The sequence below is a fragment of the Styela clava genome, chromosome 6 (genome assembly GCF_964204865.1).
Source record: "Styela clava chromosome 6, kaStyClav1.hap1.2, whole genome shotgun sequence".
Classification (NCBI taxonomy): domain Eukaryota; kingdom Metazoa; phylum Chordata; class Ascidiacea; order Stolidobranchia; family Styelidae; genus Styela; species Styela clava.
This window is the reverse complement of record NC_135255.1, coordinates 17,373,376-17,389,276: the sequence shown is the minus strand read 5'-3', so window position 1 is coordinate 17,389,276 and position 15,901 is coordinate 17,373,376. Positions and strand designations below refer to the sequence as shown.

General features: G+C 36.2%; 1 protein-coding gene across 2 annotated transcripts; it reads right to left on the bottom strand.

The window, feature by feature from the left end:
* Window positions 1-3,073: 3,073 nt before the first annotated feature.
* LOC120331842 (stabilin-2-like) lies at window positions 3,074-10,081 on the bottom strand. Of its 2 annotated transcripts, XM_039399009.2 has the most exons (6): window positions 9,917-10,081; window positions 9,382-9,473; window positions 7,974-8,148; window positions 7,210-7,368; window positions 5,803-5,898; window positions 3,074-4,877 (listed from the first exon to the last, which is right to left on the bottom strand). In XM_039399009.2, exons 1-6 carry the CDS (start codon window positions 10,017-10,019, stop codon window positions 4,831-4,833), a joined length of 672 nt encoding a protein of 223 aa, XP_039254943.1. In that variant the 5' UTR covers window positions 10,020-10,081; the 3' UTR covers window positions 3,074-4,830. The 2 variants fall into 2 exon arrangements, with proteins under 2 accessions (XP_039254943.1, XP_039254944.1); XM_039399010.2 differs by lacking the exon at window positions 5,803-5,898.
* Window positions 10,082-15,901: the final 5,820 nt, after the last annotated feature.

Below are 15,901 nucleotides of genomic sequence, written 5' to 3'. Positions count from 1 at the left end.
GGGGTTGACCTCCCACTCCCTCCCGTCAAAACCAAAGCAATTTTATTTATGTTATGTATTTTTTTCGTATTGATAACTGTTTTTTTTTTTGGTTGACAAAATAATAAATCTGTTTATGTGGATATGGATTATGTTTATGGAATGTTTACAACGCTTTCTGCTTTGACCTTATATTGTTTGTTTAATTAACAAGTTTGCTAACGCAATTATTTGTTCACTAAAGCAATTGTTTATTTCACCAGCTCGCACTGACAGTGCGGTGATAGTAGATCGGCAACTATCAGGAATGATGCGTCGGACCATATTACAGAGTGTGGTTGGATACAGTCAGCGGGCCGGTCAAAATCTCGTCGCGGGCCGAACGTCGATATGCCGCTCATACCTGCCTTGTTTAATAAATGAATTGTTTTGGGTATAGTAGTCCTTTTTCTAACAACGTTTGGACCATTTTGACGGGTTTCCTCTACCGGATTCCCTTTCTCTGTGTTACAGGCAGAGCTGAAGTTAAGAGCGAGCACGGTCTTGGAATGCGTGATAATTAGCAAACTATTGTTTGTATTCTGTTTAGGACGTTAAAAACCCACAGCTAATGAGCAACGTGCACTTCTACTGATAGCTATCGTTATATTTGAGGTTCCGAACGTTATGTATCTGATTTATGTAACGATTTTTATGATAATGGAGCTTACATAAATATATTCTTTGAAATGAGGAAACTTGTTGTTGTTAGTAATTTCAATACAGAAGAGAATTCATTCTTAAAAGTTCGAATCACACTGGTCGTTCGTCGTTCCACAAACAGCGTTTGGATTGTTTAAACGTGTTTTCCATTTGTTTATTTTATCTAATTCTCTTCCTCTGGGTCACCGGGTCACGGTAAGTTACTGCTTCGACTGACTAGCGATACCACGTGCTTCACACTAAATCCCAAACGTGCACTGCAACAATAACTCGTTGAATTAATTTGCATTTAACAGTATATGAAAAGACAGGGAAATTTGATTGCAATAGAATTTCCAATGCCTTTGAAATTGAGTACCGTCTAGATCAGGGGTGTAGTCGGCGGGCCAGATGTGCGAAAATGAAGTACTCGGCGGGCCGGATGATTACAAAAAATACTTCGGCATCCAATCTTTATTAAATGCTCATGTTGATGCTCTGGAATATTATAATGTCTATCTTGATACATTCTGGTTTAAACAAAGAAATATTCAAAACCTTTCAACTGGATGGATTTGGATTAATCAAGAAAAGCATGCAGAGCGGAAAAGGCACGCATGCTGATTTTTTGGTTTCTGAATCTTGCGAGATTTGACGAAGCGCTTTCTCGATGAATCGGAACCGAAAAAGCAAAAAGTGTGATTACTCGGCGCCAAGACGTCGCCGGGCCATTAATACCGCACTTATCAAACACCAATATGACGGCGGAAGAGAAATTGCGTAATAAACCAACGTAACTTCGTCTTTTGGGCTTCGGTAAAGGGATTGAGACGGTAGAAAAAAAAACAAAATGAAATTTTGACCGACGGTTGGGAACCACTGATCTAAAGCATATAGAGCTTTTATTGTGTAAATGAGTTCTCAATAAAACATGCCTTCCCTCAATAGTTTTCTGAGATTACATCGATTTTTTTAAAGTATTATTAGACAGACCAACTTTTCTAATAGTCATCTTCAGTGTGAAACTTAATCACTTCCGAAAATAGGGTGGGGGTTGACCTCCCACTCCCTCCCGTCAATACCAAAGCAATTTTTTTTGTGTATTGATAACTGTTTTTTTTTTTGGTTGACAAAATAATAAATCTGTTTATGTGGATATGGATAGGATAGGATTTACATATTTATCCCGGGGGAGAGGAAAGCCCATAAGACGGCTTATCCATATGGCGAACCACGGCCTCTCGTCCGGTTACCATTCCAAGTCGGGTATGAGATTAGTTTTACTGTATTGTTTGTTTTCGGAAGCATGGACTTGGTGGTGGAGGAAGCCGTAACCGACCAGCGGTTACGTGAACCACCCAACGACGGCGAGGAGTCCAGCAATCCTCTAGCACATAACCATCCCTGCATGGGATTCGAACCTGCGAACCCACGCAGAGTAATTAGAGGTGCGGTGGCGAGCGTATTCCTAACGCTTAGCCCGTTAAGCCACACCGCCGAGGTTATCTATGGAATGTTTACAACGCTTTCTGCTTTGACCTTATATTGTTTGTTTAATTAACAAGTGTGCTAACGCAATTATTTGTTCACCAAGGCAATTGTTTATGTCTATAAAATCGAGAATTTTTTTCAACCGGAGTGTTTCGTTTAAGCAGTGTTTTTCAAAGTTGATTGACCGGCGGCCAAAATTAGAAGTGGGGCTTTCGCGGGCCAGAAGTGTTACGAATATACACGTGCTCAAAATGTGATAAAGACGGAACAATTGTACTTATTTCACTAAAGTTCGGCGGATCCTTTTTAATCGTTACGCGGGTCGTAATTGGCTCACGACCCGAGAAGAATGCAACAAAGTTACGCGTTTCGTATGAAAAAAAATACCAGAGCACAAACAATCAATTAAACCAGATTTCTTTAATTAAATCACAAACACAACCGCAATATTTCATATCATGATAGAGAATCAAAAGTCGATATTCGTCTCAATTATGTGAAAAACTAGGGTCTCCTCTAAAAGATGGGGAATAACAAACAAGTCGATAGTTACAGACAGGATATCCACCCGGGGAGAAGACGAGGCGGATACGGGATCGGTCACAATTATTTGTTTCGGAAGCATGGACTATTTGTTCCGGAAGCATTTGTTTCGGAAGCATGGGCATGGACAATCGCACTTACTCATCGATCTTCACGCGGCATAATCGGAGGTGCAATGGAAAACTTATTCCCAACGCTAAGCACGATGCGTCAACCGCCGAGCATGCACGGTTGCATCGTTAGTGATTGGCGATCGCCTAAACTGCCGTAAGACGAATCCCACAAATTCCTATCATGTCAATTAAACTTGCTCCTTCATCAGAGACTTCGCGTAAACTATAAAAATCTAACCATCATCAAAAAAAGGGAAGCAAAGGTCACCTTTGTATTGTCACTTTAATCGAGATTTTGTACTTTATTGAAAGCAATAAAATTCATTCGGATTCATTTCCCCCGTTCTATATATAAAACGACCAATACTTAAAACCAGCAAGATATATTTCACAAATACTGTCAATTAAGTTTGCTTCTACTTCTTATTCGGAGAGAAAACGAGCAAAGACAAATAAGCTTATGACCAAAATATAACTGAAAGCACTATACCAAAGATATTTCTATGCATTTTATCTGATTACGTTAAAAAGAGAAATTGTTTCATGATCCGACAAAATATTTTCATCACCAAGTAGAATTAGAAGTAACACAGTCTCTGAAAGAGCCAATATAAATACACATGTGACAAGATATGAGTAGAAACAATGGCGCTCTAGAAGTGAGTACCAATATGAGGTTATCCAAATTAGTTTGCCTACTTTACATCATGTTGTGTAAAGGGACTGAAACCTATGGGCCTGTACCTCCTATATTCATTTAGCTAACACAAACAGTCCCGAACTCGTAATAGAACTAAAATAAGGAGAGTCGGAATAAAATTAAGGCCTAACCCTAACATGGTAAACATACTACAGGAGTACAGAAGTAATAAATAAGATTTTGCTATATCCTTATCTGATTACTTATGAAAAACAATTGTATGATCAAGTATAACTTGTACAAACTATTATTATCATTAGTGCTTTCAGTCACTGAACGCTGGAATAACGAGTTATAAAATATAACAGCTTACTCAGTAAGCATAGTGGACATTTTGTTCTGATCATTTTCCTAATAGTTGATGATATTCATCTTTGAAAGTAGGAATTGTGAAGTCACATCACTGACAGCAAAGAGAACTGACTGAGTGATGAATTCTATGTTTTCGGTAATTTATGTGGTTGGGAGACCCATAACAATAAAAAATCATATACAATTACAAACCTTCGAAGTATTGGAGATACGATTCGAAAAAAAAACATTCGAGTCGATTCTGGAATCGTCAACTATTCGAAAATGCCCAGTCCAATCTCATGTGTTGTAATATAATATTATTCAATATTCATTAGCACTGTTATAGGGGAACATAATATAGGGTGCTCATAAAGCCTTGAATTTTTTTTAAATTCCAAAGGGAATTATCGATACCATATATTGTTTTGTCTCTCACAGATGTATTAAATGAAGTAAAAATACTTAAATAATTACTGATTAAAATACAACAAACCTGGTTAAGATATATAAAGAACTGACTTCATAACAAAATTGTAAATAGACTTCAAGGACACCCTGTATAGTTACAACTTAAATTCAAAATGTTCCATCAAATTTAGTGTTTAGACTAAGAATAAGTGATGTGATATTACTGATTGGTGCATATCCACATTCACAAAGTGAAATCCCAATTATAGCACAATATTTAAATTATCAATAATATATGATTATTCAAATGAACCATTTTGGATACAATAACTCGTAATCACCAATTTAAAACGACCGGTAAATTACTTGGATGGTTATAAAGTTTGGGATAGAGTTTGTATATTTATCCTGGAGAAGAGAAAAGTCGATAAGACGGCTTTGATCACATGACGGATCACGACCTCTCGTCCGGTTACCAATCCATGTAGGGCTTGTTTGAATATAAATGAAGAGAAAAAGCTAAAAGAATGAAATCATGCATAATAACAAGGTGAAACGAGTAAATCGGTTAAAATAGAAAGTTGGTCAGAAGTAAATTTCAGTTTGTCCTGATGCCAGGTGTCATGGTGGGTTCGACGAAACTCTGAAAATGTCTTCTTCACTGTGCTCTGTGAGTAAAATATAAAATATTGGTCATCTGTTGGAGCAGCACAACAACGCAAGATCAGGGAAAATGTACGCCGAGTTTCAAATTGGCAAATATTTTCCTCTTGTAGTTATTTTCTTTGTTAAAGGATATTGAAAAAAGCAACACACGAAAACTCGACTGTTATCCAAGTACCCCTGGAAATCTTCTCGTGAACCCCTGGGGGTTCGCGAACCCCAGGTTGAGAACCCCTGATGTAGAGAATGAGTGAATGGAAGTAAATACGAAAATAAATAAAAAGTTTTAAAACGTAAATATCCAAAATAAGGCGGGCACTATCAAATCTAACAAAGAATTTTATTTTTAATTAGCTTCACGCCTCCTCGAAAAATTAAATTGTCCATGTCCCCCTTGTGGGGCGCGCCCACCGTTTGAGAGTGAAAAAGTATTAAGAAGTGCAAACTCACTCAAGGTAATGAACAATGCCAATGATGATACTTAGTGACAGCTAAAGTAATAAAAGAAGAATAGGTTTTTCGGGGTAGTGTTTTCAATTTATCCCAAGAAGAGAGGGAAGGTGATGAGATGGCTCAATCACACAGTGAAGCCTGTTCCATCAATCGGTTGTCAATCCGTGTTGGGTATTAGAATAGTTAATCAGTCATTTTTTTCAAATACATAGATTTGGCAGTGGAGGAATATGTATCTGACCAGCCGTTACGTGAATCACCCTGTTACGACAATCCTCTCGCACATAGACCCCATGAGATTCGAACATGCAAACTCACGCGAATAACCAGATGTCAAGTGTGTGTCCCAGAGTTTCAAACACCGACCAATAGGAAACTAAATCCTAACGAAAACACTGAATAGCTTGGATGCTTTGAGAATCATCTCCCTTAGTTTTTGACATTATAAATCAATTGTTCCATTTGAACTCAATTTACCTTTATCACATAGTTTTCCGCCATATCCATCAGCACAAAAGCATGCACCTGATCCTGCAACTCCATTGTCACAGGTACCATGAACACATGAACATGCTGTAGAAATTAAACATGCAAATCAATTTCAATCAGAAATGAAACAAAATTTTTTATCATAATCAGTTTGATTTTCATGATTTGAGGAAATTATATATACAGGGGAAGCAAAAAACTTCCCTCATTTTAAGTAATTAAATTGAAACGTGAGGGATTTTTTGACCCACATTCACATTAATAAAATTCAAACTTAATCAAGCTTACTTAGCATCAAAACCATTAAAAAGGTGAAGGGTGTAAAAAGTTTTAATTTTTAACACTATGATAGTGTATAATTTTAGGATATAAAAAGCATGATACAAATTTGAAAAATCCGCAAACACAACAGTAATTTGGGACATGCAAATTATATAAATTTTAAAATCTCTGTGCAATTACAATGTGCAAAAATTTTACCCCTTTCCCACCTGAGCCAAACCAGAGGGATTTCCAAAGCAAAAGCAACTAGATACACACATAAGTGTCTAGGGCTGGGCATTTTCGAATACCTGATGATTTCAGAATCGAATTGAATACTTTTTTCGAATCGAATCTTGAATACTTGAATATATAATTGTATGCGACATGTTATTGTTATTGATATTGTCAACAAATGAGTTACTGAAAACATAGAATACATCACTCAGACAGATTGCTGAGCGTTTAACACGCAATACGAAACACGTTTTATCAATAACTCATTGAATAAAATAGTCATATGTAAGAATTTCGTTGAAAAATATGGTTTCAATAAGACAAAATTTAAGGAATTCACCTCTACCATTGGCGGAAGAAAAAAACAAGATGGTGGCGATTCGAATAATTTACTATTCGATTCAAATATTCGATTTGAAATACCCAGCCCAGCCCTAAAAATTTCCTCTAAGGAGCCAGAATTTAAAGAATTATAGGAAAGCAGTATAGATGGAATCGAGCACAGAAGTTTTATGCTTGAAGGTTAAAGACCTTGCGATTAAACCACATTACATAGTTTCTGGATGATGTGGGTAGGCAATCCCAGAACAGAAAGATTGTTCTAAAACAAAGTAGCACTTCACACATCAATGTCTGATTATGCAAATTAGTCAAAGATGGGTGCTCCAGAAGTATGTGTTCCGATATGGAGGTAACTAATTTTGTTCGCCTACTTTACATCAAGTTGTGTAAAGAGACTGAAGCCTATGTGCAGATGGGCAGGGGTATATTCACTTGGCTAACACAGACAGTCCCCGAACTCGTAATAGAACTAAAATAAGGAAAATCAGTATGAAATTAGGGCCTAACCCCAACCTGGTACACATACTACAGGAGTCAAAAACGAATAATACTCACTGCTTTGACAGGTTGATCCGTAGAACTGCGGTTGGCTGCATTTCTCACAGACTGACCCAATTAAATTTCCTTGACATGAACAAGTCCCATTTCCACTGATTCCATCAGAGCAGACACCTTTCCCACTACAAATTACTCCGTTGTTATCTTTGGGGCAACCTGAAAATAGAGTTTGATGTTTTTAAAATTTCTCTTATGTGAGAGGAAAATGTACATATACAGTGTGGAATAAAATAAGAAAAAGCACTTCAGTGTGAAGGGACATGAAAAAAATAATACTTGTCATTGAGCAGCGAAACCCCAGACAGGTTCAAGCATATGGGCAAATTACGACCCGCGGGCCGGATTCGGCCAAGCGAAGTGTTTCACTTGTGTCTGCTAAAATTACGATTATAGTTTTTATGGATATAAATTTTCGATGAAAATAACATCATAATGACCCAATTGTAAAATTGTGCTTTTTAATACTATATAAACGTTAGCCTGCCTAGCTGTTAGACCAGCCTTTGTGAATGAACTTTTTTATTCATATTTTTTCATAATGAGTTTTGAGCCTTCGTCTCAGCAATCAAGTCTATTATCTGTAACTGGCCCACTCAGAAAAGTAATTGGCCCATCCGGTACTAGCACACAATGAAAGAAATGAATGAATAAAAATAGAAAATGAAAGTGAATATCATTAGGCCGTTTCATCAGTTTCAGTCTCCCTAAAGATGAATTTATAAATCCTAATCCAAATATTCATACAATTATATTTTCCATACCTTGGCAATCTTGACCCCAATAACCAGCACAGCATTTGCCCACTGTCACAGTTTGTTGGCATGTATGAGTGCATCCCCTTGCTGGCATTGTTTTTTCTCCGACTTGTACTTCATATTTACATCCTCTTGCCCCTGTCCCTCTTGATAACTTTTTTGAACTTCCTGGACAACCGACCTACAGTTTAGTATATGATTGAGTATTATATAGAACAAATGTGGGCAAGGAAATTTGCCACCTGGCGGGGCATGTGAGTGTGACGTAAAAAGTTACATTTTATGAACAATATTTACAGTGTTACAAAAGTAAATGCGGAAAACAATAAGCCTCGTGCCAAAACTAAATTTAATTGCAATCTGAACAAATTCATTGATCAATTTCTCAAGTAAAACATCAAAATTTGGTTTTAGTTGGGTTGTGGCATCATCAGACGGGACATATTGAAATACCCAACAGGCCGAATTTGGTCGCGGGCTGTAGTTTACACATGTCCGATATAGAGTAGTCAATTTGACCACTGTTTTTGGGTGCATGCATTCGATAATATTTTTATCGCATAAGTGAAATTGGAGTAAAAATATTGATCTATTATGATCGGAGGTAAAGGTGAGAGTTTTAGAATTTCAAATCAACATCAATTCAGACACAAGACACAACACAATGGCATTGTCTCACATTGTTCAAAAGTTTCTCTCTAACTATTTTTTTTGCATTTAAAGCTTTTCCCAAACCATATCAGTCATATTTCATACGGGTCACAGTTTAAAAAAAAACAATCAGGACACTCCAATTCAGAATTTGGTTAAAAAATACTGTCCTAAAAAATTGAATACCTAGTTGGAAGAAAGAAGCCTGCTTAAGTGGCAGCAATATGTGCCTGCTACAGAGAAGGCCTTCAATCGGTAATTGAGAATATATAATCATGGCATAGCTACATCCAACTACAGTATAAAATGATAAATAAGCCTTACAACCTGTATTTGTTAAAAAATGGTTAAAAGCTAAGAAGACTGCATGTTTATATAGGACTTGTTAAAGCTAACGGAAAGGAGATTAGTCCTCAAACAGGTCATATACTCAGATACCAGAGCTTCACAACGATGGATTGGAAATCCAGCATGGTATAGAGTCCCAAAATATGGTGAGTTACTTCACACACTTGCTCTCCGCTTGTTCTGCAGTCGTACCACTTTGCCACAGTTGTACCATTTGTACCCCACTGTTTTAAGTTAGGGCACAAATCAGGAAAGTGTGGGGCACAACATTTTTGTGATGACGTATAGGCAGTCGCTAGTAATATGGGGGGAGAGGGCTAGAACCAACAAAACATTAACAAAAACTGTATATACAGTTTCTTGTGTATAAACACTTCACTTTGCTCAGCCAGAAGTTATCCCATTATATTCTTACCTTCCTATTCTGCCAACAATTGACACAACTTGTTTTAAATATTTGAGTTGTTGTCGTATCACAGCGATTTTCAGAAATTGTCGATTCAGTGTCTGGAGCACAAAGAGAAATAAAAGTTATAAAAAACATTTGGTTCGGCGTTTGGGGCATCGTGCTAAGCGATAGGATTAGTACTTTTTGTTTGCAGGTTCGAATCCCGCGGGAAGAATAATTATGTGCGAGAGAACTTTTGGACTCTTTGCTGTAAGGGGGTTCACGTAAGCGCTGGTCGTGGTGATTTGCTATATGAGTTACACGTCTTATAGTTTTTATCATTAAATATAATTGAATACACCCAATCCACTACTAATCTAGCAATTAAAATACGTCATACAATAGAATTTTTATATTAATGCCGAGAGAGAGAGGAAAGTCGATTGGACGGCTTAATCATATGGCCCCTCGACCGGTTATCGGGTATGGAATTAGTTATCCAGTTATTTGTTTCAGATGTATGGATTCGATTCAAACAGTTGAAATATAAATTGATACTTACATGATAAAATAAATAAAAATATAATAAACGTTAATTCCAGCGTTACAGAAATTCCAAAACTTTTCATAGATTTATTCATCTTATTTCTGAATGCGAGAAACATTCTTGGGTGTAATTATCCAATCATTGGAGACGAGAAGTTATCGGTAATTACTACAGATATACTATTCTGTAATCAGTAATAAAATAGTTTGGTAATTGTCAGGCAACCTGCGGCTCGCCAAATTAGGCCCACAAGAAAAAATTGTGCGGGCCCGCGGAAAAGAGGCAATTTTGAAGGATGTGCGACCCCCGAAACGAGCTATTAATTTATTTTAATCCAATCCAAATTCCAATTCCTTTGGGTTGCAAACCTTATCTTTGAGTCCAATTCATTATATATGGCTATGATGTCACAAGGCCATAACAGCAAGCTTGTGCGAAGCGAAAACACATGTCATGAGATCAATAACCAAAATTTTTGTGCTTGCAACTACTAGAATGCCTATGTTAAATAAAGTGCGACCCGTGGTTAAACCCAGTTATTTGTATCTGGCTTTCCTGTATTAAAGGTCGCACACCCCTGTCATGAGTATTGCTGCACAGTAACACAAATATATTTCTGTAACGTTTGTCTGACCAAAGTCAGACCTCTTCAGACATAAAATTCATCTACCATAAGAAATAAATTTACTTTGTGAAAAACCGATAAAATTGTACATATGCTACCAAGCTCAGAAAAACACTAAAACTCTCGAAATAACATACTCAATATAAATAATTTTTCAAATAACTGCTAAATTTTATCGTTTCCAATAAAACTAGGATATATAGATGTCCAGGAAATTTCACTCGGTATAATAGTAATAACAATTAATAATTTATTTGTCTTTGTTCCTTAATAAAATTATTTTTATTGTGTTCTTTTTGCGCTTGTAGTTCTCATTCATCATACAATATAATATATTTAATTTTACACTTGTTATTACTGTAAAATCGGGCGAAATTTTCTGGACACTGCTTATTTGAACATACGTACAAAAGTAATATTAAAATGAGTGGTATTGCAACGTCCATATTTTGACCCAATATTGTATATATAACTCGAAGACCTCCAAGTATTATTCGACTTATATCAGTAAATTAACTCCGAAACATGGGCAAATGTAAGATTAGCGTACAATACTTGTAACAAATTAACCAATAATTTTGAATGGATTATATCAATGCTAAATATAATTTCTGACGTCATAAAATATTATAAATTCTAGAGAGTTCTAGCAAAAGAATTCGACCCAAATATTGCACGCAAGTGAATAATTCTCATGTGATATGATGAATCACCCCTATTTTACATGGATTTTGCTAGAGGTATCGAGCAAAGACTGTTTGAAATATGAAACCTTATTAATATGATCTCATCAAACAAAAGAGACAGCTAGCTAACAGCTAACGACTAACCTTAAGAGATAGAAGTGTAATTTGTTTATACTGATTTAAATTATTGTAATATATTGTCGAAAGAAATAAAATTGTACAAGTAAACCTTTCTGATCCTTGGCTGTACGCTCGTACTTTATTTGTTCAGGACATAATTATCTTGCGTTTCGACGCTACAGCGATATTTTACTAACTTACTCTCAATGAAGTTTACTAAATGTGGAATGTTAGGGCAGTGAACACTTCTTCCTGAAAAACCTTCCATCGTATATTCTGTACGTTTCAAACCTTGTTGGTTTTGTTTGCTCTCCTGATTTCATAATCAGCTTTTATTTATTTGCTTTTATCAATCATTTTATTGCCTGTTATACTAATCTGAGGAGTCGAAATAAACTTATACTTATGAGTAAAAAAAATGAATATTTGATAGTGACTTTTTTTAAAAAACCTGTATGTTTGACATCTACAGTTGTTTACTTGAACGCGAGCGGTTGTTTGTTTATCTGTTTATGAGCAGTTGTTAAAAGATTTTTGGGATATTTTGTACAAAGCCTCCACCCATAATGCGAAAAATGTGAGATTTGAGAAAACACACCCGACACGTTTCAAAATCACAAATTAGTAAATATTCAGTTGGGCTTCGGAAATGATTTGAAAATATGAATTTTCAGCGCAATTTGCATTTCTAACCCTAACCCGGTCAAATCGAATCATCATTAATTAATTACAATATGCTTGTCGTATGAGAGCACATGACGCTTTTAACAACTCAAGAATTATTCGCCAGACAATTTAAAATCAACCATAGTGATCTCCCGGTGGACAAAATCAAGTAATGAAGGAAAAATGATAATGTCCTTCCTAAAGGTAACAATGAAACATTTTTGCACAATGAGTACATGATACTTCTGTTACTAGTATTGTTTTATTTAGGTGGATGTCTCGTGCAAATCCAAAAGCAATTATAGTAGGAATGCGCAGGTGATCTCATATCCACGCAGATACAGGGGTGGGCAGTTTTTTTATCGACCAGGGGTCAACAATTTTGCTCACCTAGACTGGCGGGGCATGTAGGTGTGACATAAAAAGTTACATTTTATGAACACTATTTAGAGTGTTACAAAAGCAAAAGTGGAAAGCGAATAAGCCTCGTGCCAAAACTATATTTAGTCGCATTCTAAACAAATTCATTGAGCTGTTTTTTAGTTGAAACGTCAAAACTTGGTTTTACTTCTGTTGTGGCAGCATCAGGCGGGCCAGATTGAATTATCCAACGGGCAGGTTTGGCTCGCGGGCCGTAGTTTGCTTATGTCAGCTCCAGGCGGATGTCTCAGACAGGTCCTTGCATACAAGGACATATCCTTGCAGATGGATTTTAACAATTTTTAGATTTCTCAATTTGCAAATCGCGGTAGCAACGCTTATGTTCAGACTTAATTGATCCAATGCCGCAAAATGATCGAATATTTGCATAAATTCCAGGAAATCTGAATCAATACTACGAATACTAGCCGCCATACAAGTAAGGATGGCGTATATAATAGTGAAGTAAAAATTTTTAGAGTTGGCTGAACTGAGTATACACCAACCCATATGCGTCTAATCGCAATTTAAAATTAAAATGTATAAACTTTTACAAGGTATGTAACAAAACAAAAATTTCCAGTCTTTTGGAGGGAGCTGAATCTGATGGCTGTGTATGGTCGTATCGCTCTCCACAGTCTATACCGAATAACTTTGGATACGTTATTGAAAATTTTTATTAGGTTGCAATGCTTGTTTTTCTGATTGACGAACAATAAATCTTTCTCTCTCCCCAAAAACTTGGTTATAGTAGTAGTCTTAAAAAGTAGCGAATACTATGCTTCCTCAAAGCCCTTTTCAGGAGAAGAAAAACTTTAAAACACGACTTAATCAATAATAGCCCAGATAGTAAATACCGACCCATAGTCATTTTAATCTATCAATCCACGCTAACGAAGTACATGTAACAATATTCTTGTTGAAAGCTCAACTCATGCGAACGATATATGACGTCATACCAAACACATAATGCGGTTCTTCAAACTGTTATGAAATAATTTTTCCTCAATCCAGCCGGAACCTTTTTCGAGTCAAAAAAAACTTCGAAAATGTCCTAATCAATATAGTAAATAAGGACCCAAAGACATTTTAGTTCATGCCAATTAATTTAATGTAACCGTTTTTTTATTGAAAGCTCAATCTATGGTGACGATATATGATGTCATAAATAATACGTGATGCATTTTTTTCCACCAACTGAAGCGTTAGATCGTCCAACCCGCAGAAGAATTTCGAGTGGCTCGCGATGAATTTCAGAATTGAATAAAAAAAATTGAGTAAAACCATTTTTCGAGTGATGTAGTATTCAAAGATGTGATACGAACGATTTGTTTATTTTCATGAGATGCGCTCTGCCGTCCCTTTCAAACGATGATATGAAATTACCTTGGAGCTCGCGGCCATTGTCCCTGTCAAGTGTACGACTAGAAACATTGGTTTGTTAAAGACTGTGATAAAAATGATTAAGCGTCTTGGCTTGTCTTTGGCGAAACTTGTCTGATGGCGCCCCATCAATGGTTGGGAAACAACAGTTTTATTGTTCTAATATTCGTGAAAGTTTGGTGTGAGGGCATTGTTGTTTTTTCATTAACCTGTAGTCAGTGTAGCAAAACCAGAACATAACTACCATGTTAAGTGGCCCGCGCAAATATTAGTGAACCACATGTGGCCCTTCGGCCAAAAAGGTTGACTGACCCTGCGTTAGATGAAGTCATTCTAAACACGTGAAGCGGACAAGCCGAAAAATCCTTGAATTTGTTTTCAGGTGATCGGTGATTGCTTCTCGAAAGCTAATAGATATTTTCCAATTGCACATATTACACTTCCCTCTCATCTTTATGCAACCTCATTCGAAAGCTGGTTGTCCTTTCATCACAAATTATGATGTTACGGTAAAACTTACAAAGATATAGCTCCTTCAATTCACTCATCTTTCTGTTGAAACTCTTAGCGGCAAGTCCTTAAATTTTTGAACCATCAACAATAATCATCAAAGTTTTTCTATGATAATTATGAACATTGGTGATGGTCGTGGATTCAGTATCGGAAACTGACCTCTACCGGCTTTATAAAGGCACTCGGCGCCCTATATATATTGCCATTCAAAGTGGGATTGACATTCAGTGAAAGATACAATATATTATCTATCAAAATAAAAATTCTAGGTCTGAGTCGTCTGACTAACACGAACTATTTGATTAAACACTGAGGCACTATTGAAAATAACACTATGCAAATTTCTGCTGCCTCCTCCCCTTGGTGCTCTAAGCACGTGCTTAATTTTTTTTAATGATTTAATTCTACCCGGTTCTGTCGGTTAATTAAAACTGTTAAACTAAAAAAATAAAGCTATTCCAACTCATTCATCTTTCTTTCAAACTTTCTCGCGCAAAAAATAAACCTTCAAAAGTATTGAATACAATAAAACGTGACTCTTCCATGCGTGAGCAATTAAAACGTCCGTTCGCTGTTAAAAAAACGAAAGATGTGACTTCAATTTTATTATCATTAAAGATAGGTTACCATGGATCGAACACAAGATATCACAACATTTGGCAGCCATTGGTGCAAAAACAATACGGGGCTGAGATTTATACCACGATTACATACAAAAGTCAGTGTTTTTGCGACTTTTTTAAAAGTCCTGGATCAATTATGAGCAAACTGAAACGAACTTTTAACTTTCCACTGGTTTTGCACAATTTTTATTGTCAGCTGATTAATCAATCATTTTAAACCGAGTAAAGATTGAACCGATTTTTAAATGACAATTTGTAACATTTTTTCGCTTTTCTCTTGCGACGTTGGTTTAAAATAGGTAACTCTAAAATTCGTAAAACGGGAAATACATTAATTAAACAGTGGGACAACTGAGGAAACGGCGGAGAAATTCTAAAGAAGCAAACATGCTCTCAAAATAATTACATTTGTGTTTTTGTGCCGAGGTGATTATATCTTAATATTCTCTATTCTAGAATTATATCTACCATTAAACCTAAGAGCAAACTCGCATGAGAAAAATAACTACCTTTTTATAATGTCAGATATGCTACAATCATGCTCGCATCAAATTTTTAATATAGGGCATGTTACAACAATGAAATCAAGCTTCATTCAAAATGTAATAAGTGGGATATCAGAAATAGGCATTGTGAGCGAATACATATCGTTTCACATAAGCTCTGACTGTATTGTTCGGCGCGTGAATTTTCCTCGTACAAAATGAATATATTGAAAATATCACATGGTTTCGTTGGACATAGGCTTACTTACATACGTCCCGTTTTAGGCGAGACAGTCCCACTTTGGCGTTCTGTCATCCAGCACAATACACGAACATTAACAATCAGCACGTTCTCATTACTGTTGTTGCTGTGCAGACTGTAGCGTACCGATAAGCTTACTTATTAAAAGTGAATGCGTGATTTGGTTCGTTTCGTTGTTTCCCGCTAATATTGTTAGCGGATAATTGCTACATTTTGT